General features: G+C 61.0%; 2 protein-coding genes across 2 annotated transcripts in view; both read left to right on the forward strand.

Annotated features, from left to right (window-relative positions):
- The window catches only part of PEBP4 (phosphatidylethanolamine binding protein 4), a 96,000-nt gene extending 86,829 nt beyond the window's left edge, over positions 1-9,171 (forward strand). The window contains exons 5-7 of the mRNA XM_059490914.1: positions 1,497-1,542; positions 2,376-2,492; positions 8,765-9,171. Coding sequence (XP_059346897.1) covers positions 1,497-1,542; positions 2,376-2,492; positions 8,765-8,856 — 255 coding nt within the window. The 3' untranslated portion in view covers positions 8,857-9,171. The remainder of the gene's footprint in view (positions 1-1,496; positions 1,543-2,375; positions 2,493-8,764) is intronic.
- Positions 9,172-22,823: 13,652 nt separating this feature from the next.
- On the forward strand, positions 22,824-25,917 carry EGR3 (early growth response 3). The gene is made up of 3 exons (XM_059490871.1): positions 22,824-23,036; positions 24,105-25,855; positions 25,899-25,917. Exons 1-2 carry the CDS (start codon positions 22,883-22,885, stop codon positions 25,142-25,144), a joined length of 1,194 nt encoding a protein of 397 aa, XP_059346854.1. The 5' UTR covers positions 22,824-22,882; the 3' UTR covers positions 25,145-25,855; positions 25,899-25,917.
- The last annotated feature ends 850 nt before the right edge of the window (positions 25,918-26,767 follow it).

Raw genomic sequence — 26,767 nt, forward strand, 5'->3', positions numbered from 1 at the left:
ACATCTGGGTGGAGCGGGTTTGCACATCTGGGCAGGGCCACAGCAGCCCCACGGCCCCGTGTGTCCCCTCAGGCACTTCCCAGGTGTTTCTCCCCTCACATCCCGCCCTGCCCTCCCCTCCCGCTGCCATCCCAGGCACCCGGACCTGCCCAGGTCCTCACTCATCACCTCCCTGGCACCGGCAGATTTCAGCTCCAGCCCAGCCAGAGCCAGGGAGCCGAAATCCCAGGATCCCTGGTGACCTTTGGGGCAGCTGGCAGGAGGCTGTCCCCAGCCGTGACTCAGGGCAGAGCAGTTTCCTTCGGAGGCAAAGGGAAGCTTTGACCGCAGGGAGCCGAGGCACCAAACCCTGCTCCCCACGTGCACCTTTGCTGGGAGTTATCTGAGGCATCTTTTTTTTTTGGGGATAACAACTCCCAGGGCAGGTTAGGACGGAGGAGGCCTGGCAGAGGAGCGTGTGTGGGCAGGACTGGAATAACGGGTGCTGTAGGAGAGGATTGACGAGCGCTGGGAGGTTGGGAATGGCCGGGAATAGCACAGCAGGTCAGGGGTGAGGTGGGATGTGCAGGGCCAGGATGGGGGTGCAGCTCCTGGTGTTGTCCCTTTGTCACCCATACAGGAGGGTTGGTGTCCCAGGAATGGCTCCTTGTTCCTGGGAATCATCCCAGGATGGGGATGGACAGCCAAGCCTCCAGTATTGTCCCTTTGTCACTCACACAGTCCCCACAGGATCCTCAGTGTCCCAAGAAAGGCTCCCTGCTCCCCATTCCAGGATGGGGATGGAGAACCAAGCCTGCAGTATTGTCCCTTTGTCACCCATACTGTCCCTACAGGATATTTGGTGTCCCAGGAATGGCTCCCTGGTCCTGGGAAGCACCCCAAGGATGAGGATGGAGAGCCATATCTGCAGTATTGTCCCTTTGTCACCCATATGGTCCCTACAGGATCCTGGGTGTCCCAGGAATGGCTCCCTGCTCCTGGGAATCATCCCAGCATGGGGATGGAGATCCAAGCCTCCAGTGGGACAAGCTCTGTGAGCAGGAGTTTGTTGAGAGCAAAGCCAAAGCTTTGCCATGGGAATGCTGCTGGAAATGAGCACAATCCCACCTGGAATGGGCCAGATCTCCCAAATCTTGGTGTGCTGAGCATTTGGCTTTTAAGGGAATTATTGTGGCTTTCCCAGGGCGCCACAGCCTGGATCCCTGGCCTGGATCTCCACACAATCTCTGTGTGCAGGTGGCAGCAGTGTCACCAGTGCCAGGGCATTGTGGATCGAGCCCCTAAATCCCAAAGAGCCAAAGAAAAGCCCTGGCACACCCACTTAAAGAAAATCCCCTTTACAAAGAAGTGATGAGAGAATGATCTTTACAAGGCAAACACAGAAAATGTTGGGAAATGAATCCCTGGGGAGAAGTGGGCACAGGAGGGTCCATCCCTCTGTGTGTTTCTCCTGAGGATTCCAGTTTCACTTAACCAACCTTTTTTTGTCCTTTCAGGGCTCGGATCTGAGGGTTGGGAAGATCAAAGGGAAGGTCCTGACAGGTGAGTGCAGACCCCAAATGAGGGGATGGGGTCTGAGGGTGGCAGTGCTGGCTGGGGTGGGCACACCACGACACAAGGGGGGGACACAAGGAGCTCCCTGGGGCACAGCTGGGCACTGTCTGAAACAGGAGCCACTTTTTCTCTAATTTTTTCTAGAGGCAAAAGTGGTTTAAAAACTCCCCAGCGGTTGGAAAGGCTCCAAACCAGTGCAAAAAAGAGGGGGGAGGGTTAAACCCAAAAGAAAAAACAGAAGATAAAAGCGGGTGAATCCCAACAACTCCTGTGATGTTGCAGGAACAAAGACTTTCAGTTCAAAATGGGCCAGACGTGGCTCAGGGGAGAGGGGCTGGGGGCTCACCTGGCTCCTGGTGCAGCTTCAGCCCCTTGGTGTCACATCCTCCTGTCCCTGATGGAGACCAAGGGGTGGCTGTGCTGTTCCTCCCATGGATGTCCCTTTGCACCTCTGTCCACAGCAGCTGGCTGAGCCAGCTGTGGGCCCCACATCTGGGCAGCTCCAGCCTGGAGCACAGCGTGGACCCCAAAACCCCCTTAGGGTGCTGGCCATGCCCTGCTGAGGGCTGGGGGTCCCAGGTTTGCCCCCCCTGCCCAGGGGAGGGTGCAGACAGGAGAAGGGGATGGATGAGGAGGGGTCAGGGTGGTCCAGGATGTGCTGAGGAGCTGTTTTGGTGGAACCCCTGAGCTGCTCCACAGTGAGGGGTCCCAGTGCAAGGAGCTGCATGGCAGAGCTGATGCCAGCCTGGAGGAGGGTGTGGATAACTGGTTCTGGTGGGGGTTTGAGCTCAGAGGGATGCTCTTTCTCTTGTGCACCCCAGATTACACCCGGCCCAAGCCCGCCCGCTACAGCGGCTACCACCGCTACCAGTTCCGCCTGTACCGGCAGTCCCAGCACCAGACCATCTCCCTGAGCTCCGAGGAGCAGCAATCGCTGGGTAAGGACCCGCCTGGCCTCCATCCCCGCCCCCAGGGGCCGTTCCAGGGCTGCGGGGCTGGGGATGCCCCGCTCGGTGCAAAGGGATCCTCGCAGGGGGACGTGGGTGAGGTGTGAAATCCTTGCCAGGCAGCAGAAAAACCCTTGGAAAAGGTCTGGTAGCGGCCTGGCTAGCGGGATCGGCAGCAGGGAGGGATGTGGGCTGTGAAATGCAGCCCTTGCTGGCACATCCCCCCAGCCCCAGCAGTTGCATCACCTCGGAGCGCAGCGGAGGATAAGGATCAAGGATTGCTCAAACCGGGCTGACGCAACGCCCGCCAACTCCCAGCTCCTCCCAACACCTTTCACGGAAGGGATGGAGCAGCGAGACCCCCAAAACACGGAGGGAAGCGTTGTTGGTGCTCCGTGCTGGGGCTGCAGGAGCCGGGATGGGCAGGGATCCATCCAAGCGTGGGTTCTTCCCTGCCCTGCCTGGAACTCGGGGCTCGGAGCCTCACGTGGCCTCCACAAGGGAAATTTCCAAACTTTCCCAGCTGGGACCACACGAGCAGGGCCGGACGGGCAGGTCAGGTCGGTGTGGCTGGGCTGCTGCGCTGTGCCTGACTCACGCCGTGCCCGGAGCGGGGGCTGCCCCGGGGGGCTCTCACACATCCCCTGCCCACGGCCGGCGCGGGATGAGGCTGCCACGAGGCTCCCCGCGGGTTGCCCCTGCCCTTGGCTTCGCTTTCTGGCTCATTAGCTGCGCTTCTTAATGACCCCGCCGATGTCACCCCCCTGCCAGCCCCGCATCCCTGTGGCTCCGCGTTGTCCCCACATTCCCACCGCAGCATCCCGGGGCAGAACCCACCGAGGAGCTTTTTCCAGATAAATCCTCTTTCCAGCAGGATTTGCGGCTCCAGCCCCCCCAGATGTCACCCCGGGAATGTCACCTCGCTGTCCCCAAGGCAGGGGTGGCCGGGCATTCCCCATCGCATCTGTGCCCCCCAGCCCTTCCCGCGCTTCCTGGGAAAGACCCAGCGGATATTTGGGATATTTTTCCGCAGGATCCGATGCCTCAGCATCGTTTGTCAGGCAGCTGTGGGGCTCGTGTTTAAGGAGCCGGTTAAAGGCGATTTTTAACCCTTTCACTGCTGCATCACATCCTCGGCTTGGCCGGGGGATGCTGCTGGATTCAGACACTGCCAGCCCATCATCTTTATTCCCAGGGAATGAGCCCTAAAAGCGGCCAAAGGATGAGATTTTGGTGTCTCGGGGGTTTTAAATAAATCCATCCCCAAGGCAGTGGGATGCACGCCGATGGATCTGCTGGAGCATCCAGCCCTGTGGTGCACAGGGGAGGAGGAGCAGACACCTTGGCAGAAGGTGGGAACGAGGAGGGGGTGACCCCAATCCCAAAGGATCCCAAAGGATCCCAAAGGATCCCAAAGGAGGAGAGCCCAGCCCGGGCTCTGCCTGGCTCCTCTCCTGCACTAAAAGCCATGCAGGTTCTCCCGGCGATGCCGCAGGCACAGTTTGCATCCTTGCTCAGAATTTCCCATCTTATTTGGCCTCAAATGAACCCTTCTTGCCGCTTTCACTCTGTCCTGCATCTGGTGACAGCGACATCTGTGTCTCACCGAGGCTGGGGACACCCTTCATCCCCATCCCTGGACAGGGAGTGGCACTGGCCGGGCACGGGGAGTGGCACTGCCCATGCCAGCCTCGGGATGTGTCCAGCCTCCATCCCTGTGCTGGGCACATCCCTGGCAGAGCTGAGCCCCAGCAGTTTCTGTTTATTCAGCTCCCAGGAAAATCCAATTCCCGGCTGGCCCTGGGTGTGTTGAGGCGGCCGGGCCAGGCCAGGCCGGGCCCGGGGGAGGTGACAGTGCCAGGCGGGATGGCAGCAGCTCGGCCCGAGCCTCCAGAAGAGGGCACTAAAGCAGGACCTGCCCGCGTCGCCTGTCCCTGCTCCTGGAACAGATCCCTGGGAATTGAAAACGCGAGGGGACAGCGAGCGAGGAAAAGAAATCCCGGTTTACTCTCCCTCCTCACCTGGCTGTGCAGAGGGAGCGGGGACATTTCCACCCATCCCGCTTGGGATGGCACTGACGGGCACTGGAATGGCTGCAGGACCTGGACACGTTCCCCTGGCACTCGTGACAATGTGGAAATCAGTTTTTTATGGTCAAGGTGTTTCTCCAAGGCAACTCTTGAACAAAAATCTTGTTTCACCAGGGAAAAACCCACCCTGGTCCTTCCCTGTGAGTGTTTCTGATCAATCCCAGCACCAGCCGGCTCCGTGTGACCTCAGGCAAATAACTCAGAGCCTCAGTTTCTCCTCTGAGAAAACACGAGGGGATGGCGAGTGTGGAAAACAAATCCCGGTTTATTCTCCCTCCTTGCCCGGCAGTGCAGAGGGAACGGGGACATTTCCACCCATCCCGCTTGGGATGGCACTGACGGGCACGGGTGGGTGCTGGAATGGCTGCAGGACCTGGACACGTTCCCCTGGCACTCGTGACAATGTGGAAATCAGTTTTTTATGGTCAAGGTGTTTCTCCAAGGCAACTCTTGAACAAAAATCTTGTTTCACCAGGGAAAAACCCACCCTGATCTTTCCCTCAGTTTCTCCTCTGAGTCTGATTCACTTCAGTTTTTGGCCATGCCACCAAATTATCACCAAGCAGCAGCTCTGTCCCCGCTCAGCACCGAAGGTGGGGACGTTTGGGGTGTCCCCAAGCTCTTCCTGTCGCTCACCCCACTTCCCTCGCAGCCAGGAGTGTCACAAGCCCTGCCTGTGTTTTGGGGAGATGCAAGATAATGATTTGTGGTCTGTGAAATGTCACAGCCGCCGTCGCATCCCGAGGCCACCACAGGATCCACGGGAAATCCCTCAGCTGGGGAATTCAGGCACCCACCAGACCCCGGCTGTGGTGCTGGGCAATGAAAGTTCCCCCACAGCTTTCATCGATTTAATTAGCACAGAATCTCGAGGTTTAATTGCACCTGAGTTCATCCCTGTGCTTCCACCTCCGGGAAGCTGGGGAGATGCTCCCACATTCACAAAGTCCTTCCTGCCCTGGAAAGATGTTTTAGAACCGGGAATGGATTTTTTTTTCCTCCCAGAAATTGTACCTCCGGGAGCAGGGATGGGATGATGAGCCCGGCCAGCCCGTGCCTCCATCCCTCTCCAGCTCTGCATCAGGATCCGGATCGGGGCCGCATTGACTCATGAGCCGACCTTGTGCGCCTCCAACCCGATTCACCCAGCTGGAAAATCGGGTTGGACCGGGCCCCGGCGGGGAGGGAAAGGCTGCGGCCGGCACGGGAGGCGGCCAAGGGCTGCGGGGACAGCGCGGTGCCGTCCCCCGAGTCCCCGGGTGTCGCTTAATGGTGACCAAAGCCGCTGCCGGCCTCCCGCCCACCTCCGCCGGGACATCATTAATCTTGGCATGGAAGCGTCAGGGCGAACATCGCGGCTGATGAGGCTGATAAATTACAGCCGGGGGGCCGGGGGAGGAGGGGAGCGGCGTTTGGGGGGTGGGCAGGAGGCGAGGGCAGCGCTGGCAAAGCTGTGGGATAGCGGGAATGTCGAGATCCCCGAGTCCAGCGCTCGCCCCGTGCCTCCGTTTCCCCATCGGGCGCTCCGGGCTCGTGTGGGTGTCAGCGGGCGCTCCTCTTCCTCCGGCGGGCGTGCAGATAAGAGCCAAGTGGGATGATTTAATCCTTTGGGAAACGAGCTTGAAAACGGACCAAGCCGCGGATGAAACGCGGTATTGTTGTGGCAGCGAGAGGGGACGGTGGCACCGCGACCCCGGCCGGCCCCTCTGCCCCTTTCTCCGCTCCGTGATCGCAGTGACCCAGAGTGCCCAGCCGGGTGATTTGGGATGGCTGGCACAGGGATTTGGTCATGCCAGGATGGGGCTTCAGGATGCGCCCGAGGGGTTGGATTTGGTTTGGGGGGGACCCCAAATCCGTCACCCTCCCTGACCACACCCGCGCTGCCCCGGGGCTTTCCCTGGCCAGACCGGGCACAGTGGGTGCCAGGGCAGGTAGGAAAGTAGGTCAGGAAAAACCCCGGCCCTGCAGCCCCGCCGAGGCTCTGCCTCCCCCGGCTCCTTTTCATCCTCCCCTGCGGGGGCTCCGCGCATCGGCGGCAGCTCTGGCACCCCCGGGACTCGGGGCTGCCGCGTCTCGCTCGCACCCCGGCCCCGCGGGGCACCCGCGCCTCTCCCGGGGGCTTTTCCGGAGCTTTGAAAGCTGCGGATGAAAGGCACCCGCAGGCACAGCGGGAGCGGCCCCCCGAGGCTCCTTCCCCCCGGTGCCACCTTCGTGGGGACCCCAGCACGGGGGGGGCTGGGCTGGGACCCCCCAAGGGAGGAGCGGCCCCTCCTGCCGAGGTGGAATTTGGGGCTCTGTGGCCCGGCTGGAGGTGACCCAAGCGCGGTTTGTGTCCTCGGGGGGTGGCAGGGGACACCTGGGAGCCGGCAGCAGCAGCCTGGTGCATTCCAACACCTCATCCCAGCCGGAGTGTGGGATGCAGGTCTTTGCTGAGCACCCTGTCAGCTCCTCCCTGGCCCTGGTGCACCCCAAATCCTATCCCAGCCAGAATGTGGGATGCAGGTCCTTGCTGAGCATCCTGTCAACTCCTTCCTGGCCCTGGAGCATCCCAAATCTGATCCCAACTGGAATGTGGGATGCAGGTCCTTGCTGAGCATCCTGTGAGCTCCTCCCTGGCCCTGGAGCACCCTGTGAGCTCCTCCCTGGCCCTGGAGCACCCCAAATCTCATCCCAGCCGGAGTGTGGGGTGCAGGTCCTTGCTGAGCATCCTGTGAGCTCATCCCTGGCCCTGGTGCACCCCAAATCTCATCCCAGCCAGAATGTGGGATGCAGGTCTTTGCTGAGCATCCTGTCAGCTCCTCCCTGGCCCTGGAGCACCCCAAATCCTATCCCAGCAGAATGTGGGATGCAGGTCCTTGCTGAGCATCCTGTGAGCTCCTCCCTGGCCCTGGAGCACCCTGTGAGTTCCTCCCTGGCCCTGGAGCACCCCAAATCTCATCCCAGCCGGAATGTGGGATGCAGGTCCTTGCTGAGCATCCTGTGAGCTCCTCCCTGGCCCTGGTGCACCCCAAATCTCATCCCAGCCAGAATGTGGGATGCAGGTCCTTGCTGAGCATCCTGTCAGCTCCTCCCCGGCCCTGGAGCATCCTGTGAGCTCCTTTCTGGCCCTGGAGCACCCCAAATCTCATCCCAGCCCCAGCCAGAATGTGGGATGCAGGTCCTTGCTGAGCATCCTGTGAGCTCCTCCCTGGCCCTGGTGCATCCCAAATCTCATCCCAACTGGAATGTGGGATGCAGGTCCTTGCTGAGCATCCTGTCAGCTCCTCCCCGGCCCTGGAGCATCCCGCAGCTCCAGGGCGCGCTGCCGTCACCAGAGAATCTCCAGAGCTTTTTTTGGAGCTCCGTGCCCGGGGTGGGGAGCAGGTGGGAGCTCCAGCAGCTCCCCCCAGCCATCAGCACCCCTTGGAGGTGATGCAGCAGCTCAGGTTTTGCTCAGCACTTTTGCAGGAGCAAAGGGGACGCTGTGCTCCGCTCGGGGCCGAGATGCGGCAGCGGATAAACCTGCCAGGCTGCCGCGTGACATTGCAGAGCAGCCAGGAAGAGGAGAGGACAGGTTTCAGATAAACAACGGGCCCCTTTGCCCACAAGGAGGGGCAGCGTGAGCTCTCTGGGCGCCAGGGAAAGCCCCCCCCGTCAGGGCAGGATGCTCGCACAGACACAGGCTGGGTGCCCGACCCCGGCAGGGCACAGGGGGATTTCTGCCCCACAGGGGCCGGTGTGAGGGAATCCCTGCTGCCTTTGGACCTGCAGAGAGTTTCCTGCTGCCCACGTGGGATAAACCACAGCTGGAGCCGGCAGGAGCTGCCCCAGAACTCGGGGGTGCTGGGGCAGCGGGGGAGGAGGGTCAGGAATGAGGAACCCCCTGAGCTCCAGCAGCCTGAGGAGCAGCAGCGCAGTGAATGCCACTCCGGGGGATGGGGGATCTTCTGTGACATCCCCAGGGGGATTTCCAGCCAGGCCACCCCCGGGTGGGCTCGTAGGAGGGTTTGCTGCAAAGGTCAGGGGGCAGCAGGGGAGCCTGGTACCCCCAGGATGCTGAGATTGGGGTCCCCGGGGCTCCTCCTGTCCCTGGGGCCTCCTGGGTGTGCAGGATGTGGTTTGGGGCAGAGCAGCAGCTGCTCAGGGCTGCTCCCCTCTCCAGCCCTGCTCACCCCCTTTCCTCTCTCTCCCCAGGCACCTGGGACCTGAAGGATTTCGTGGAGGATTTTCACCTGGGCCACCCCGTGGCCGCCACCCAGTTCCTCACCAAAAACTGCAAGGATTAACTGCAGCCATCGCTCCCATGCCCTGCACATCCCCACAGCCCAGAGCCACCCCTGCCCGGAGCAGAGGGTACCCCAGACCCACCGAGGATGAGCCCACCCTGCTCCCAACCCAGAGCCACAGCCCCGACCCCTCCCCTGCCACAGCCAAGTTCTCTCTCCCTCTGGGGAACATCCCAGCTCGCCTGGTTATCCCAGGAATTCTGGCATCTCCCCTTCTCCCCCCCTCACCCCATTTCTGACTTGACCCCTTGCATGTCCCCCTGGCACTTTGGGGACTCGGAGTTTGGTGCCTGAATAAAGTTTGGATGGAGCACACGGGGCTCTGTGGCGGCAACGAGTGTGGGCAGGGCAATTTGGGATCTGTGGGCAATGGGAGCAGGGGTGGCCAGGCAAACCCTCGTTTAGGTGACCCCAGGGTCACCCAGGAGGGGACAGGGACAGTGATGCCAGTCCAGGGGTCCCTGGGTGGCACCACATGGGAACGGGCACTGCCCTGCCTGTGCCCTCAGCCCGTTTCTCTTGGAAAGCAAAACCCAAATTAAAGGCATAAATCAGCAGAGCTCTGCCTACTGGCCACTTAGCCGGACCTCCCCTTTAATTAGCTCCTTAATTAGGCTTTCATCTAAGACTCAGTTTTCTCCAAGGCTCAGATTCACCCGCCTGCAGCTCCTCCTTGGAGCACATCCCTCTGTCTGCGCTGTGACAAAGCCACCTCTGGCCTGCCCGTGGCCAGGAATAAATGTTCCTCTTGGAGCAAACCACGGAGAGCAGGAGCCCAGGACATTCTGCAGGCTGGGGAAACTGAGGCACGAGGGAATGAGTGGCTCAGGGCTGGGCAGGGAGGCCTGGGGTCATTCAGAGGGGCTGTGATGCTCTGGTTGTGATGCTGCATCTCAGCTCTGCCTCCGTGCCTGGAACAGAGCAACCTGATCCCGAAAAATACATCTCTGTGCCATCCTGCTGTCACCTTCCCTGGGTCCCCAGCAGTGAGAGCAGGTTTTGGTCCTGCCTGGGTGCTAAACATGGATTTTAGTCCTGCACTGGAGTGTTAAACATGGGTTTCAATTCTGCACTGAGGGGTTAAATGTGAATTTTCAGTCCTGCACTGGGGGTTAAGTGTGGATTTCAGTCCCGCACTGCGGAGTTAAACTTGGATTTCAGTCCTGGTTTGTTAAACATAGATTTCAGTCCTGAACTGGGGGGTTAAACATGGATTTCAGTCCTGCACTGGGGGGGTTAAACTTGGATTTCAGTCCTGCACTGGGGGGGTTAAGTGTGGATTTCAGTCCTGGGGCATTAAACATGGGGTTCAGTCCTGCACTGGGGGATTAAACTTGGGTTTCAGTCCTGGGGTGTTAAACATGGATTTCAGTCCTGCACTGGGAGGTAAATGTGAATTTCAGTCCTGCACTGGGGGGTTAAACTTGGATTCCAGTCCTGGTTTTTAAACATAGATTTCAGTCCTGCACTGGGGGGTTAAACATGGGTTTCAGTCCTGCACTGGGGGGTTAAATGTGAGTTTCAGTCCTGCACTGGGGGGTTAAATATGAATTTTCAGTCCTGCACTGGAAGTTAAATGTGAATTTTCAGTCCTGCACTGGGGGGGTTAAATGTGGATTTTCAGTCCTGCACTGGGAGTTAAATGTGAATTTTCAGTCCTGCACTGGGGGGGTTAAATGTGGATTTTCAGTCCTGCACTGGGAGTTAAATGTGAATTTCAGTCCTGCACTGGGGGGTTAAACTTGGCCGGGACTTTCCCTGCAGGAAGTGGCTCTGTGCCTCGGAGGGGCTGAATCACACGGGGTCCTGCAGAGCTCCGTCCCCTCGTCCCCTCCGGGGAGGATCAGGGTGCCCGAGGGGCAGCAGGAGCAGGATCCAGCCTTGCCCTGGGTGCACACAAGGCTGGGTGAAGCTGCAGGAGCTGGCGGGAAGGAAAGCAACAAAAAAAGGAAGCTGGGTAACACCACAAGGCAGGGAAAAAAAAAACACGAACCCCGCTGCCACTGGCGCTAAGATTAGCAGCAGAGGAAATGACACTGAGATGTCATGGAAGTCTGCTAAAGTTGGATTTCTCCTTTTTCTCTCCTGCCCTCGGAGCAGGGTGTAATTGGCCCGGCAGATGGGAGAGAGGCTCGGTGTAAATGAGAGGTCAGGGCTGGGCTGACATCCTGAGCCCGGCCCCAGCAGCCTCCCCTCCCTGCTCCTCGTGCCTGCCCTGGTTATCCTGGGGGCAGGAAAGGCAACGGGGGTTTGTCCTTCTAGGAAAGGATCACCACGGTTGCTGGGCTTAAACGGGCATGGGACAAATTGGGCTGGGCTGGGATTGGGATCAATGGGAGCCAGAGTGATCCATGGCCCTGTGGGATGGGATGGAGAATGGGAATGGAGAATGGGACAGAGAGTGGGAATGGGAATGGAATGGGATGGAGAATGGGGATGGGATGGGATGGGATGGGATGGAGAATGGGAATGGAGAATGGGGATGGGATGGGATGGGATGGGATGGGATGGGATGGGATGGGATGGGATGGGATGGGATGGGATGGGATGGGATGGGACGGGATGGGATGGGATGGGATGGGATGGAGAATGGGAATGGAGAATGGGGATGGGATGGAGAATGGGGATGGGATGGAGAATGGGGATGGGATGGGATGGAAAATGGGAATGGAGAATGGGAATGGGATGAAGAATGGACATGGGAATGGGAACGGGATGGAGAATGGTGTTGGGATGGGATGGGATGGAGAATGGGGTTGGGATGGGATGGGATGGGATGGGATGGAGAATGGAAATGGGAATGGGGACAGAGGTGGAGAATCGGGATGGGATGGAGAATGGAAATGGAAATGGAATAAGAATGAGGTGGGATGGAGAACGGAAATGAGATGGAGAATGGAAATAGGATAGAGAATGGAAATGGAATGAGAAGGGAAATGGGGATGGGATGGGATGGGATGGGATGGGATGGGATGGGATGGGATGGGATGGGATGGAGAATGGGAATGGGAACAGAGATGGAGAATGGGATGGGATGGAGAATGGGAGTGGTAATGGGGGCAGAGATGGAGAATGGGATGAGGGGACAGATGGGGTGGAGATGGAAATAGATGTGGGGATGTGGATGGGACAGGTGGGAAATGGGATGGAGAACAAGGACGGGAGTGAGGTGAAGATGAAGAAGGAGAGGGGAGTGGAGATTGGGGATGGGATGAAGATGGTGGAACATGAATGGAGATGAGGATGGGGATAGGATGGAGATGGAGGTAAAATGGGATGGGATGAGGATTGAGAATGGGGATAGGGATTGAGAGTGGGAACAGGGATGAGGATGGGGATGGAGAATGGAAACGGGGATGAGATGGAGAATGGGAATAGGGATGAGGATGAAGGTAGGCATGGAGATGGAGATGGAGATGGAGATGGAGATGGAGATGGAGATGGAGCCGGGAACAATCAGACCAGGAATCTGCCCAGCTGGCTGCAATATCCCTGTGCTGGGATTGTCCCTGCCAGGACACAGCACCGTGGCCCTGTGGGAGCACTCAGAGCTGCAAACGCAGCACCCCTGGCCAGCCCTGCACCACAAACTCTCACTGGGATTGCACACGAGGCCTCCACGGCGTGGAAAATATTAATTGTGGTTTTCTGGTTCACTTTTCGATTATTTAGAAAGAGTGAAGGAAAAAACTGCCAGGGAGGAAGCCACGTAGAGTCACTTGGTGCTGGTCCCACCCCCTTTATCTCTCCTTCCATTCGCTCACCATTGGTGTGAGAGAGAAAAGAGAAGCTGAGGCTCTCAGCTGCCTAAATGTAGAAAGTTTTGCTTCTAAATCAGTTTGTGATGGAAAGGAAACACGTCACGTCCCTGGGGAAGTGGCTGGTTTTGAGCAGCCACAACCCCAGCGCCGAGTGCTGCAATGGAACAGCCCAACACTGAAATAGCTCCACGCTCTGTTATTGTCACCCAGAGAAGTTTTTTTTTTTTCACTGTCTAGGTGTCATTTTTAGCCTCCAGAGGAAGTTTTATTTGTATTTGTTACCTCGACTTTCCACTGTCGTGGCTTCATGAGTTTTTTATGTGAAGGGCCGGGAGAAAACAGAGTTGGGCGAGTTCAGGTGTGGGACCCACAGCACCAAAGGCACATCCCAGGAATTCTAGCATGGATTCTGCAAAGCCCAATGGATTCCAAGGCCACAAACCCACGAAAACACAGAATCCCAGGGATTTTGGGGGCTCTGAGCTGAGCTGAGCCCAGGCATGGCTGTGGGATGGACACAGCTCCCCTTTGCTCACCCAGTTTGGGGCTCTGAGCTGGGTTTGGGTTTAATTCCGGCCCCTCCTCAAAGCAAACCCACCCACTCCATGGCGTGACTGAGGGAGAAGAGGACGTGGAGTTTAAAAATTAACAATGAACCCGTGAAAATTGAGTGTTGCTGGTGAGGAGCAGCAGCACCCAGCAGCACATGGGGGGTGTTCCTTGCCAAAACTGGGCTGGAGGCCAGGAGAAGCTCGTGCTGAACACGAGCCCTAAGCCAACAGGATAACAATTACCTGGTTTTAATAATCACTGAAATAATTAATGGGAGAAAGTCTCAACCCCTGGGTCTGATGCAGAGGGCTCACCCCAGGAAAATGCAGATTTAAGGCTGGAGCAGGTACTGGGGGACCCCCAAAGCCTTGGTGGCACCTGGGGATGGCACAGCGCTGGCAGGAGCTTGGCAGCAGCTCCCCCTCAGCCAGGGACTTGCTCAAGAAGGGATTAGCAGGATCAGCTGATGATGATCTAAGCGCATAACTATATCAACCTGCGAATTAATTCTGATATCTCACACCTCGGAGCTCCTCTATCTGCGCATCTCCGCGCTCCCCAAGCGTTCCCTGAGCTCAGCCCGGCTGCCCCCCCCCGGGAAATAGGTCAGGAGGGATAATCCCCAAATCCCCACGTGCTGCTGCTGGGGCCGGGCGGCGCTGCCCGATTTGGGAGCCGACGTGGGAGAATCCCGCGGCCAGCTGAGCCCCACGGGACGCTGAGGCACCCGGATCGCACGTCAGCCAGGGGTGGGCGATGCTGGGATGATCCAGGGAGGAGCTCCAGCCTCCATGCCCGTGCTGGGCACTCGCAGAGCCCCGGTTTGGGGGTCCCCACCTGCGCTGGAGCTGCCGCTGGGCCTGGGCGGGCCCTGGGAGGGGCAGCTGGGCCGTGGCAGGAATTTAGGGCTCCTGAAGTAATAGGTGAGGCAGGAAAGGTGAGCGCAGGGATGTGTCCCCACCTCTGCGTCCGTGCAGTGGTGGTTTCATTCATCAGCAATAATAAATTATTGTTGGGTTTCCAAAATGCTGTATAATATCAGAGGGGCTTTGTGGGGCTGAGCTGGTTTGGTTTTGGGGTCCTGGACCCCCATCCTGCTCACTGGGGCTGGGCCATTCAGCCGTGCTCTCTCTGGCAGCACCCTGGGATGCAAATTCCAGCAGTTCCTGAGGGAAAGCAGCAGCTCAGCCGTGCCCAGAGGCGCTGCCAGGCATCCTGGGTGAGCACCCAAGGGATGCTCACCGGGGAGAAACTCGGCGCAGGTTTTGTTTCCTCTTTCAGCTGCTCCCGAGTCGCTTTGAGCCGGGTTTGTCCGCGGCTGTGGGAAGCTCCCAGCCTCTCCCACTCCTCCGGGAGCCACGAGCACCCTCAGATGTGGTTTGCCCCAAAACGCTCCTCGGCAGAACAAAAACAACCAAAGCGTTTGTGATACGGGGGTCCCAGGCCGGGAGCTGCCGTGCCCCCGTGCCTGGCACTGCCCTGCGTACCCCGGCGGGCTCTGCATGCCCAGGTGCGGTGGGAGGAGGCGATGCTGGCTCTCCCCTCCCCGGGCAGCTCGGACGGACTCGCCCCGCGGCCCCGGCCCGGCCTGTCCTCACTTGCCGGCTGCTCTCGCTTCCCATTCCCTGCTCCTCAGCCAACCTCCCATTTCCTCATTGCTAGGAAATGGCAAATTCCCCCCGGGCTGGTTTCAATGGCTCACGGATCCCTCGCCTTTGGCCTCTCCCCAGTTTCTCCTGGGCTGGTTGGAGCTCAGCCCTGGGGAGCAGGCTGAGATTTTTCCCAGGCACGCAGCCCTTGGAATTCTCTGTCTGGGAGGACACCCCGCCCTCGGACCAGGCCGGATTCACCCCTCTGTGCTGACACAACACCAACACCGAGCCCTTTTTCCGCTGGATGTGGTGGATTTGGGGACTTCTGACGTTCTCTGCTCCTCTCAGCGCTCACTGTCATGGCACAGCTCTGCGAGCTGCAATTCCAGGCTCCAGTTCCTCTTCTGTTTCTTGGTTTCACATTAAAAAATGCCTTTGTGGTCTGCAAACCCCTCGTGGGGTCACTCCAGGGTTCCTTCCTGGGGCTGAGGTTGCTGCTGGTCCCATAAAATCATCTTTGGGTTTGCAGCCCTCTCTGCTCCTGATCCCTGGCTGGAATCCCATCCTTCCCACACTCGGGACCACTTTCACTGTGGGGCTGCTCTGCAGTTTCCCTGTTAATCAGCTGTCTCCTTATCTCCAGGTCACACCACGCCAGCTGCCGCCGCTATTGTTCCCCAGCTGGATAATAACAGGAAGGGCTTGGAGAGCCAGACCTGTGTGGGACTGAGGTGACCCAGAGGTCCCAGCTCCTCCAGGGCACCCAGCAGCCTCTGGCTGGCACAGCCTGGAGCCCCCACCAACCCCTGGGAGCAGCGAGAGCTGTGGGGCTGGAGTCCCCCACCCCAGAGCTGTGGGGCTGGAGTCCCCCACCCCAGAGCTGTGGGGCTGGAGTCCATCATCCCAGAGCTGTGGGGCTGGAGTCCCCCACCCCAGAGCTGTGGGGTTGGAGTCCCCCACCCCAGAGCTGTGGGGTTGGAGTCCCCCACCCCAGAGTTGTGGGGTTGGAGTCCCCCACCCCAGAGTTGTGGGGTTGGAGTCCATCATCCCAGAGTTGTGGGGTTGGAGTCCATCATCCCAGAGTTGTGGGGTTGGAGTCCCCCACCTTTGGGAGCAGTGAGAGTTGTGGGGTTGGAGTCCCTCACCCCAGAGTTGTGGGGTTGGAGTCATCCACCAACCCCTGGGAGCAGCCAGGGTTGTGGAGTTGGAGTCCTTCACCCCAGAGTTGTGGGGTTGGAGTCCCCCATCAACCCTTGGGAGCAGTGAGAGTTGTGGGGTTGGCGGGGGACTCCACAAGGATGAAGGCTGGGACCAGTGAGAGCTGTGGGGCTGGAGTCCCTCACCCCAGAGTTGTGGGGTTGGAGTCCCCCAACCCCTGGGAGCAGTGAGAGTTGTGGGGCTGGAGTCTCTGACCCCAGTGTTGTGGGGTTGCAGTTCCCCACCCCAGAGTTGTGGAGTTGGAATCTCAGACCTTTGGGAGCAGTGAGAGTCGTGGGGTTGGAGTTCCCCACCCAGAGCTGTGGGGTTGGAGTCCCCCACCCCCAGGAGCAGCAGGAATTTGTGGGGATGCTCTTTGGGAAGAGCCTCCCCCCCCAGCAGCTCCCACCCTCCTGCAGGTGCATGCCTGGCCTCCAGCCATCCCTCCAGGAGCCAAGCCTGGCCACCCAGAACCCATTTCCCAGCATCAGCAAGGTGTTTGGAGCTCTGCTCCAAAGGGCTTTTCCTCCCCATCCCAAGATTCTCATCCTGCTGCCACACAGGGTGAGGCAGGGCCGATCCCTGCCTTGCCACGAGGGAAACTGAGGCAGGAAATGGCTTCCCACAGCCACCCACAAGGCTCCCATAGCTGCCCCCAGCAGCCACCCTGGGGTTTGGCTTGTGGGGATCCATTCTTTGGCATCTACTCAGGGGCACCCCAGGGCAGCAAGTTCTGCAGGAGGAGGGAGATGCCAGGCTCCCTTTCCAAGAGGGAAATGCCCATCTCCTTTTCCATGAGGGAAATGCCCATCTCCTTTTCCATGAATGAAATGCCCATCTCCTTTTCCAAGAGAGAAATGCCAGTTTCCCTTTCCAAGAGGGAAATGCCCATCTCCTTTTCCATGAATGAAATGCCCATCTCCTTTTCCATGAAGGAAATGCCCATCTCCTTTTCCATGAGGGAAATGCCCATCTTCCTTTCCAAGAGGGAAATGCCAGGCTCCCTTTCCAAGAGGGAAATGTCAGTCTTTTCTAAGAGAGAAATGCCCATCTCCTTTTTCATGAAAAAATGCCCATCTCCTTTTCCATGAGGGAAATGCCCATCTCCTTCTCCAAGAGGGAAATGCCCATCTCCTTTTCTAAGAGAGAAATGCCCATCTCCCTTTCCAAGAGGGAAATGCCCATCTCCCTTTTCCACGAGGGAAATGCCCATCTCCTTTTCCATGAGGGAGATGCCAGTCTCCTTTTCCATGAGGGAGATGCCCATCTCTTTCTCCATGCATATTTCAGCGAGAGTGTTTCCAAACATTTCCGGAGGAGGAGGAGGAGGGTGTGGAGTTTTCACAGGCAAATCAGGAAAACCAAGGTGAGGCAGGAGAGCTGGGAGGGTGTTGCTCTGGGATCAGGAAGGCTGCCCAGCAGTCTCTCCTGGCTGAAGTTCCCTCAGTCAGAGTTTGGCCTGAAATGAGGATTTCCCTCACACAAAGTCTCTCCTCCCCCAGAAATTCCAGATTGCCCTGAATCCCATCCCTGCCAGTGCTGAGCATCTCTTTCATGCCAGGCCATGGAATGCCCAGAGAACAAACTGCTGCTGCTGCAGCCACATCTGGGCAGCTGTTGCTTGCCCTGAAGTGCCACAGCAGCTCAGCACCTGCAAACAAAACGAAACAAAACAAAACTAAACTCACACCGTGGCTTGATCAGATACCCCCGCGACGCCCACCCCGTGGTTCGGGGTGTGTTTTTTTGCGTTTTTTCCCTCTCCAAGCCGCTCGAGCGGAGTTTGCGCTGCCGAGCATCCCGGCAGCCGCCCACACATCCCTGGCACAGCTGTCCCCAGGGGCAGGAGCCCGGTGACCTTTCGGGTGCCCAGCAGCCACACTCTGTTTACGGCTCCGCGACCTCCCCAGCCCCGGATCCGCATCTGAACCCGAGGAGGGAAAGCTCCGCGTTCTGCTTTGTGCCTCGGGCTCCGAGCCTGAGCATCCTTTGTGATCCGGGATGAGGTGACAACGCCGGTGATCATCGCCATCGTTACAGATGATCCCTCTGTCGGGTTAAAAGCCTGAAACACAGAGCCCAGCCCTGTGTGGAGCTTTCCAGAGCTCCTGAGACCCCGAGCAGGAGCAGCCCGTGATGTCCCCCAGCCTTCACGGCTCAGCTCGGGTGAATTTTGGGGAGCGAGCAGCCCACCAGCCTGGCCACAAGGCACGAAAACAGGGCTGGCCTTCCCTTCTCTGTAAGTACAATTAAGCTGCCGTTAATTAGGTGAAAAACCCTGACGAGTTCCCCTTTTCGGGGCCCGGGGGTCCCCCAGGATGCGCAGCCCGAGCACCTGCAGGGTTCCCGCACATGAGTCAGGGCCCGGTGGGTCACAAGACCGAGAGGAGATGTCGCCCGTCAGGTGACAGCACCCAGGGGGACAGGGGGGGACAGGTCCCGGTCCCACGGGGGCCAGCGGGGTTTTGGGGATGGGGTGGGGCTGCTCTGAGCCCCGAGGGAGGGTCGGGGTGGGAGCTGGGGGCTCTCGGTTCCTCGCCAGCATTGGGGAACCGGGCAGGGTGGGACACGGTTAAATAATGTCACCGTTTGTCACAACCCCTGCAGGGATGCTGGGAGGTGAGGGGGGATGGGGCAGCGCTGGTGTGGGGCACGGGGTTGAGGAGGGACGGCAGCGTTTCAGGGAATTCTGGAATGGTTCGGCTGGGGAGGGACCTTAAAGCTCACCCAGTGCCACCCATGCCATGGGCAGGGACACCGCCCACTGCCCCAGGCTGCTCCAAGCCCTGTCCAGCCTGGCCTTGGGCGCTGCCATAGATCCAGGGGCAGCCGCAGCTGCTCTGGGAATTCCAAGCCAGCCCCTCACCACCCTCACAGCCAGAAATTCCTTCCCAATATCCCATCCATCCCTGCCCTCTGGCAGTGGGAGCCATTCCCTGGCTCCTGTCCCTCCATCCCTTGTCCAAAGTCTCTCCTGGAGCCCCTTCAGGCCCTGCAAGGGGCTCTGAGCTCTCTCTGGAGCCTTCTCCTGTCCAGGTGAGCACCCCCAGCTCTCCAGCCTGGCTGCAGAGCTGCGGGGCTCCAGCCCTGGAGCAGCTCCGTGTTCCCCTCTCCAGCTCCAGCTCCTCCCCGCGCTGCCCGGACCTGGATCCAGCGCCGCCGGTGGGGCAGGGGGACCATCCATGGGCATGGAATGCCAGCAGCGGTGATCCAGGTCACAGAAACACCTGGATCAGGACGGGGTTCACACGAGGCAGGTGTGTGGGCTGTCGAGAAAAAGAGTGAAACCTCTGGGCTGCCGACTCCATCCAGCCTGGGCTGTAATTTAAAACCATCCGGAGCCATCCCGGGTGAGTTTCTCTCTGTTTCCCTCCCATGGGTGAAGAGCTGCGCTCGGGATGCTCTGACCCACTAAGCTGAGCTGTAACTAAGCCAGTCCAACCCCCATGCGGCCGCTCCCGTGCCAGTCTGAGTCTGCCTCGGTTTATTTTGGCTCCGGGCCGTTCCCAATCAAACCGCTGTCAGTGCCTGACTGTCCCGCTCTCCCCAGCCGGGTTTAGCGGCAGGTCCCCACGAGACAGGAGCTTTAAACCCAGCCTAAACCCCACTTTGGGGTGCACCCACAGCCCCGAGCGGGCGGGAGCCAGCTGCATTCCCAGCGGGCAGCAGGTGCCACTCCCGTGTCCCTGTCACCCTCGGGGGGCAGAAACCCACCCGGGCCGGTGGGGCTGGCACTCGTGGGGATGCGGAGTTCTCCAGAGCAGGGCGAGGAGCAGGGATTCCCCACGGGACCCTCACCCGTGGGTGCCGATAAGGCTGAGCCAACCCGCGCCCTCCGCTACAAACCGGGAGGAACCGGGGGGTGATGTTGGTACCGGACACAACTAAGGTCTGAGGAGGGGTGGTTTCATTTTGGGGGGGCCCCTGCTCTGATCTACGGGGCCGGACCCGCAGCATCAACTGCAGGGTTGAGGAGGGTTGGTTTCATTTTGGGGGGTCCCTGCTCTGATCTACAGGGTCGGACACGCAGCGGGGACCCCGCAGCACCAACCGCAGGGTTGAGGAGGGGTGGCTTCATTTTGGGGGGGTCCCTGCTCTGACCTGCGGGGTCGCAGGGTTGAGGAGGGGTGGTTTCATTTTGGGGGCTCCCTGCTCTGACCTGCGGGGCCGGACACGCAGCATCAACCGCAGGGTTCAGGAGGGTTGGTTTCATTTTGGGGGGGTCCCTGCTCAGATCGACGGGGCCGGACACGCAGCGGGAGCCCCGCAGCATCCCCGGTGCTGAGCCTGGGCCGCGCTCCCACCGTGGGAATGCGGTGTCGGGGGAGGACCCCCGGGGGCCGGGGGTGTCAGCGGGGACCCCTCGTCACCCCCGCGGCCCGGGGCGGTGCTGCCCGGGGGGGCGCGGGCCGTGCATCCCCCTCCGCGCCCCGCGCCCGCCCCGCGCCTCGGCAGCGCCGGGGGCGCCGGAACCGGCGGCCAAAGAAGGGAGCGGAGGCGGGGCCGGATCCAGGCCTTGTATGGCGCTTCCCCTCGGCCGCCCGCCCGCCGCCGCCCCGCGCTCCCCCCGCTCCCCTCCCGCCGCCGCCGCCGCCGCCGCGCTCCCCCCGGGCCGCGCCGGGCCACGGGCGGGGGATGCGCTGGGCAGGGGGCGGCGGGAGGGGGCGAGGCGGGGTGAGAGACCGAGAGAGAGGGGGGGAAAACAAGGAGAGCGTCCTGCCAAGGATGGGGGTGAAGAGGGTGCGAGGGAGGCGGGCTCTGTGCGGGATTTGGGGGTCTAATAAGGGTGGGGGGCTCTGCACAGCATGGGGGTCCTGTGCAAGGTGTGGGGGCTCTACAAAGGGTGGGGTGTCTGCGCAGGATGGGGGTTCTGCACAGGAACAGTGTAGGGGGAATTTCTAGTGGAAAGGGGGATCGGTGGATGGAGGGCCGAGGTTGCAGTGCCGGGGGGGCTGCAGTGAACGAGCGGCCCTGGAGCGCACGGGCGCCCTGAAGTGGATGTGGGGGGCCCTGAAGCGGATGCGGGGCGCTCTGAAGTGAATGGCGACCCTGCGGTCGGTGGAACACACACAGGCCCCTCCTCCCCCCGCGGTCACAAACAGCCCAAGCCGGGGCTCGCTGCCCCCCGCCCACCCCCGGAACGCTCCCCCCGCCCCTCCAGAGCCCCCCGTGCCCCGCGGCCCCGCGGCCATTGCCCGGTCCCCTCCCGTAGCCCGGATTTCACTCCCATGGCAAAGCCGGCCCTGCAGGAATTGGGTAAGTGGAGCTATTGCAACACAGCATTTTTCCATACATTTGCTATATAACTCGGAGGGTTTTAAAGATAGCATCAGTTGGCACACTTAGCACGAAACCACCTAATTACTGACGCCTTGGAAGTGCCAAACTTTTAAAGGGGGGAGGTGAGGTTAAAATCACAGGCGACCAACAAGTGTTACCTGTTTTCAAAGTATTCCAAGCTCTGTTCTCCACGGGACTCGGGACATGGGGAGGGGGCGGCTCGGGGCAGAGCCACCCCCTCTGTCACCTCTGTCACCACTGCCACCACACCGAGGGGCTGGAGCCTTCTGCAGCCCCCCCACTCTGACCCTCTTCTTCCCACCAAACTCCACTGCCTGGCGCTGTGGCTTTCCCTGCGCAGCTCTCATCCCGTTCCTGTGCCAGCCCGGGCTGCGGGATGGGGTTTGCGGCCGGTCCTGGCCTCCACCGGAGGAAAAACGCCTCCCGGTAAGAGGCTGGCTGTGAGCAGCGCCGGGGGCGGCCGCAGGGTCAGGCTGGGCGGGGGCGCCCCCGCTGCTTCCCGGGGGGACGATCCGGGCTGGAAGCGCTGGAGCCGCCGCCGCCCGCCCTGCGAACGGGGACGGCACCGCTCGGCGCGGGGGATGCAGCGCAGACAGGGAGACCCCGGCCCGGTGCGCTGTGCCCCGTGCAGGGTGCCCTGTGCAGAGTGCCCGGTGCGGGATGCCTGCTGCACGCCCGGTACCCCGGACTCGGTGACAAGTGCAGGATGCCCGGTGCCCTGCACAGGGTTCCTGGTGCCCACTGCCCGGTGCAGGCAGCCTGGTACCCCGTGCAGGATGCCCGGCGCTCGCTGCAGGAAGCCCGGTACCCCTCATCCGATGCGGCATGCCCAGGTCCCGGCCCCACTGCCCGGTGCAGGATGCCCGGTACCGGGCACCCCTTCTCCGATGCCAGCATGCCTGCTGCCCGATCCCCTTTGCCCGGCATCCGCTGCCCCGTCCACCTTGCCCCGCTGCCGCTTCCCCCAGGCCGGTATCCGGTGCCCGGCTCCCCTTGGCCGGTGCAGGGTGCCCGGTTGCCCCGGTCCGCTCCCCTGTCCCCCGTCCCCGCGCTCGCCGGCCCCGCTTCCTGCTCTCCCCAACGTTCCATTGTGCGGAGCTTCCATTGTGACGTCTCGGCCTCGGCTCGGCTTTGTCTGTCCATATATGGGCAGCTACGTCACGGAGCGCTCCCGCATAAAGGCCCCGCGGAGTCCCCGGCGGAGCAGTCGGGCGGCAGAGAAGGAACCGGCGAGCGGAGCGGGGCCGAGCGCGGGGGAAGCGGGGCCGGGAGCCGGCGAGAGAGAGCGAGAGATTGAGAGAGAGCGAGAGAGGAGGGGTTAAATCCTCCCCCCCCCCCACCACCACCCCCCCAGCTTCTACAACCACATCTGCCAGCCAGATCGCCCCCTCCCCCTCGAGGAAACACCACCAAGGGACCCACGGAGGACCGCGCCCCCCCCGCGCCCCCTCCTCCGCGGCCACCCCCAGCCCCCCCCCCGCCTCCTCCTCCTCCTCCCCCCCGCCGCCCCCGCCCCAACTTTTCTTCTTGCATGATTTCCCTCGCACGGATTTGCCACTCGGATGTTGTTTCCTCGGGAGCCGAGCTCGGAGCCACGTTGAACCAGCCTTTTCCTCCAGTGCTATGACAGGCAAACTACTGGAGAAGCTGCCGGGGACCATGAACACTTTGATGAACCAATTGCCTGACAATCTGTACCCAGAGGAGATCCCCAACTCTTTGAATATCTTCTCCAGCACCAGCGACTCGGTGGCTCACTACAACCAGATGGCTGCAGGTAAAGCGGGAGGGGAGGAAAATGGGGAAAAGGCAGGAGCAGGGGGGGAGCCGGTGGGGCGAGGAGGAGGATGCTGTGGGTAGGGTGTCATGGAGCCTCGGAGGGAAGGGAAGAGCTGGGGCTGGGGAGCGTCCCCCCCCCCGCACCCACCCACCCCTTTCCCTTTCCTCGCCGTGTCTCCGCGCGATCGCTGCAGGGCTCCGCCGAGCGCTGCCGCCGCCGAGCCGCCGCCGCAGGTACGGGGACGGCGGCCGCGCTCCGTGGGGAGGAGAGCCCGGGTGGAGAAGCCGGAGGGCCGAGGGGACCAGGGGAAGGCCGGGCACCCCCGAGTCGCGCAGGGGCCGCCCGCCCGCGCCGGGATCCGCGCGGGTGCGGAGGCGCCGCGGACGCGCGTGGCCGTGGCAGCCGCCCCCCCACAGCCCGCAGCGGCGGCGGCGGCAGCGTGGGCTCCCCGGGACGCGGCGCCGACTTTCCCGGAGCGCGGGGCTGGGGAAAGCGGGGCGGGGGGGAGCGGGAGAGAGGGAGGGTCTGATCTGGGGGGCACAGGTGAGCGCCGAGGGCGGCGGGGGCGGGTGCTCCCCGCGTGTCCCCGCTCCCACGCGGAGCCCTGCCAGGCTAAACCCCCCCTCCCCATCCCCATCCCCGTGTTTCTCCTCGCCGGGGCTCGGCGCAGGGAAGGCGGCGAGTTGGTAACGGCGTCGGCGGCCGCAGCCCCGGCTCCGCGGAGTGCCCAGCGCTGCCGGGGCTGGACGGGGAGGAAGCCTACCTGTAGCCGCAGGTACCTCCTTCCTCCGGCGGCGCGGCGGTGGGGTGTCCCCCCCACACACCCACCCACCCACCCACCCACCCGGGGCAGCTCCTCGCGGGGGCGGCGCGGGCGGCCCCGAATCGTCGGGACCCCCGGCAGGCAGCGCCGCATATGCGGGGTGGAAGCGGCGAGGGGAAGGGGGGAGCGAGGCGAGGGGGAACTGGCGCATCCCCGCTGCCCGGAGCATCCCCCGGAGCATCTCCCGGTGCATCCCCGGGCCCTCCCGGCTTACCGTGCCCCGCTTCTCTCGCACTTTGCAGATAATGTTATGGACATTGGCTTAGCGAACGAAAAGGCCGGTCAGGAATTGTCCTCCTACTCGGGCACTTTTCAACCCGCCCCGGGCAACAAGACTGTCACCTACCTGGGGAAATTCGCTTTTGACTCGCCCTCCAACTGGTGCCAGGACAACATCATCAGCCTGATGAGCGCCGGCATCCTGGGGGTGCCGCCGTCCTCGGGCGCGCTCACCAGCACGCAGAGCTCGGCGGGCAGCATGGGGCCGCCGCAGGGCGAGGTGGACCAGATGTACCCCGCGCTGCCGCCCTACTCCTCCTGCAGTGACCTCTACCCAGAGCCCGTCTCCTTCCACGACCCCCAGAGCAACCCCGGCCTCACCTACTCCCCCCAGGATTACCAGGCGGCCAAGCCCGCCTTGGACAGCAACCTCTTCCCCATGATCCCAGACTATAACCTCTACCACCACCCCAACGACATGGGCACCATCACGGAGCACAAACCCTTCCAGAGCTTGGACCCCATCCGCGTCAACCCGCCCCCCATCACCCCGCTGGAGACCATCAAGGCCTTCAAGGACAAGCAGATCCACCCGGGTTTCGGGGGGCTGCCGCAGCCGCCGCTCACGCTCAAGCCCATCCGACCCCGCAAGTATCCCAACCGGCCCAGCAAGACGCCGCTGCACGAGCGGCCCCACGCCTGCCCGGCCGAGGGCTGCGACCGCCGCTTCTCCCGCTCCGACGAGCTCACCCGTCACCTCCGCATCCACACGGGCCACAAGCCCTTCCAGTGCCGCATCTGCATGCGGAGCTTCAGCCGCAGCGACCACCTCACCACCCACATCCGCACCCACACCGGCGAGAAGCCCTTCGCCTGCGAGTTCTGCGGCCGCAAGTTCGCCCGCTCCGACGAGCGCAAGCGGCACGCCAAGATCCACCTCAAGCAGAAGGAGAAGAAGGCCGAGAAGGGCTCGGGGGTGCAGCCCCCCGCCGCGCCCCCCGCCGCCACCGCCACCACCTCGCCGCCCGTCGCCCTCGCCCCCGCCGTCACCACGTGCGCTTGAGGGATTGTGGGGGGCGGCGCGGTGGCACCCCTTCTCCTCCCCTTGCCCTCGGCACCGCTCCGGGGGGAACCCCACGGTGTTCAGGATACCGGGCTTGCGCTGCGACGGGTCCGCTCTGCCCGCACCCGGATTGACCGGGTCCAGGCTGCCCGCACCTGGATCCTGCCTGCACTTGGATCGATGGGACCCGCACCGCCCGCACCCGGATTGCCCGGACTCTGCGCTGCCCGCGCTGGGATTGCTCGCAGCACCCGGATCCCGGCTGCCTGCTCCTGCACCTTCCACATCCCGGCTGCTTCCACCTGCCCTGCCCGGGCCCGGGCCGCCCGCACTGCCCGGATCCCGGCCGCCTGCTCCCGCACCTCCCGGATCCCGCCCGGGGCCGGGCCGTCCGCACCCTCCTTGCCCGGCTCTCCCGGCTCCTGGATTACTCGCACCGCCCGGATCCCGGCTGGATTGCCCCATCCCGGCCCTCACCCGGCACCTCCCGGCTCGGGGCTGCCCGGGCGGCCGATCCCGGGGATGCTCCCGGCTGACCCGGATCCCGGGGCTCGGTCCGGGTGGCTGCTCCAGGATCTGCCCCCACCCCGGTCCCGTCCTGCCCGGCTGCCCCGGGGCTGCGCGCTCCAGGATCCGTGAGGGGATGGATGGATGGATAAAGGATGGATGGATGTATTGATAAAGGATGGATGGATGGATGGATGGATGGATGTATTGATAAAGGATGGATGGATGGATGGATGTATTGATAAAGGATGGATGATGGATGGATGGATGGATGGATGGATGGATGGATGGATGGATGGATAAAGGATGGATGGATAAAGGATGGATGGATGGATGGATGGATGGATGGATGGAGCTCATCTGGCTCCTCTCCTCGCTGGGCCTGGAGCTCCCGCTGCCCTCCCCAGCCCCGTGTCCCCCCCGTGTCCCCAAGCACCGGCTCCCCGTGCTGGAGGTAAGAGGGCTCAGCCCCCCAAGCCAGGCTGGGGGGCGGGGGGCGGCTCTGCGGGTCCCCCCAACTCTGGGGAGCAATGTCCCGGCAGCAGCTTTTGGGTTCGTTTACTTATTTTTGGTTTCTTTTCCTTTTTATTATTATTTTTTTTTCTTTGTTTTCAGCAGAAGGGAAATTCTTTACAGAAATACAGGGAAAAAAAAAAAGCACCCCAGTATTTTGCTGAATACTTTTTATAATGTGAGATATTTTTATTTTATTTTATTTGGTCACTTTAAAACAACCACCCAACTATGGAGGAGAAAAATCAATTAGTCCTCTATTTTATTTTTTTTTTTCTTTCTCCTTCTGGTATGTGCATGTCATTGCATGACTGCTCTGATTTTTTTCTTCTTTTGTTTTAATAAAACTGTGCTCAGACATTTAAGCTAAACTAAGCAAAAATAATAATGACTTAAAAAGAAAAAAAAATCTTTGTTGCCAAAAGGTCGTGCTATCCAGGTTTGATGTCTGCATGTGAAAAAAAAAACACAAAAAAACACATTAAAAACGTACAAAAAATAAAGAGAAGAGGAAGAATGCAGTCTAATTTATGTGAACTGAAAGGAACAAAAAAAAAAAAAAAACAAAAAAAACAAACCACAATCAGGTTTAACCACACAAAC

This window comes from Ammospiza nelsoni, chromosome 30 (assembly GCF_027579445.1).
Source record: "Ammospiza nelsoni isolate bAmmNel1 chromosome 30, bAmmNel1.pri, whole genome shotgun sequence".
Taxonomy (NCBI): Eukaryota; Metazoa; Chordata; class Aves; order Passeriformes; family Passerellidae; genus Ammospiza; species Ammospiza nelsoni.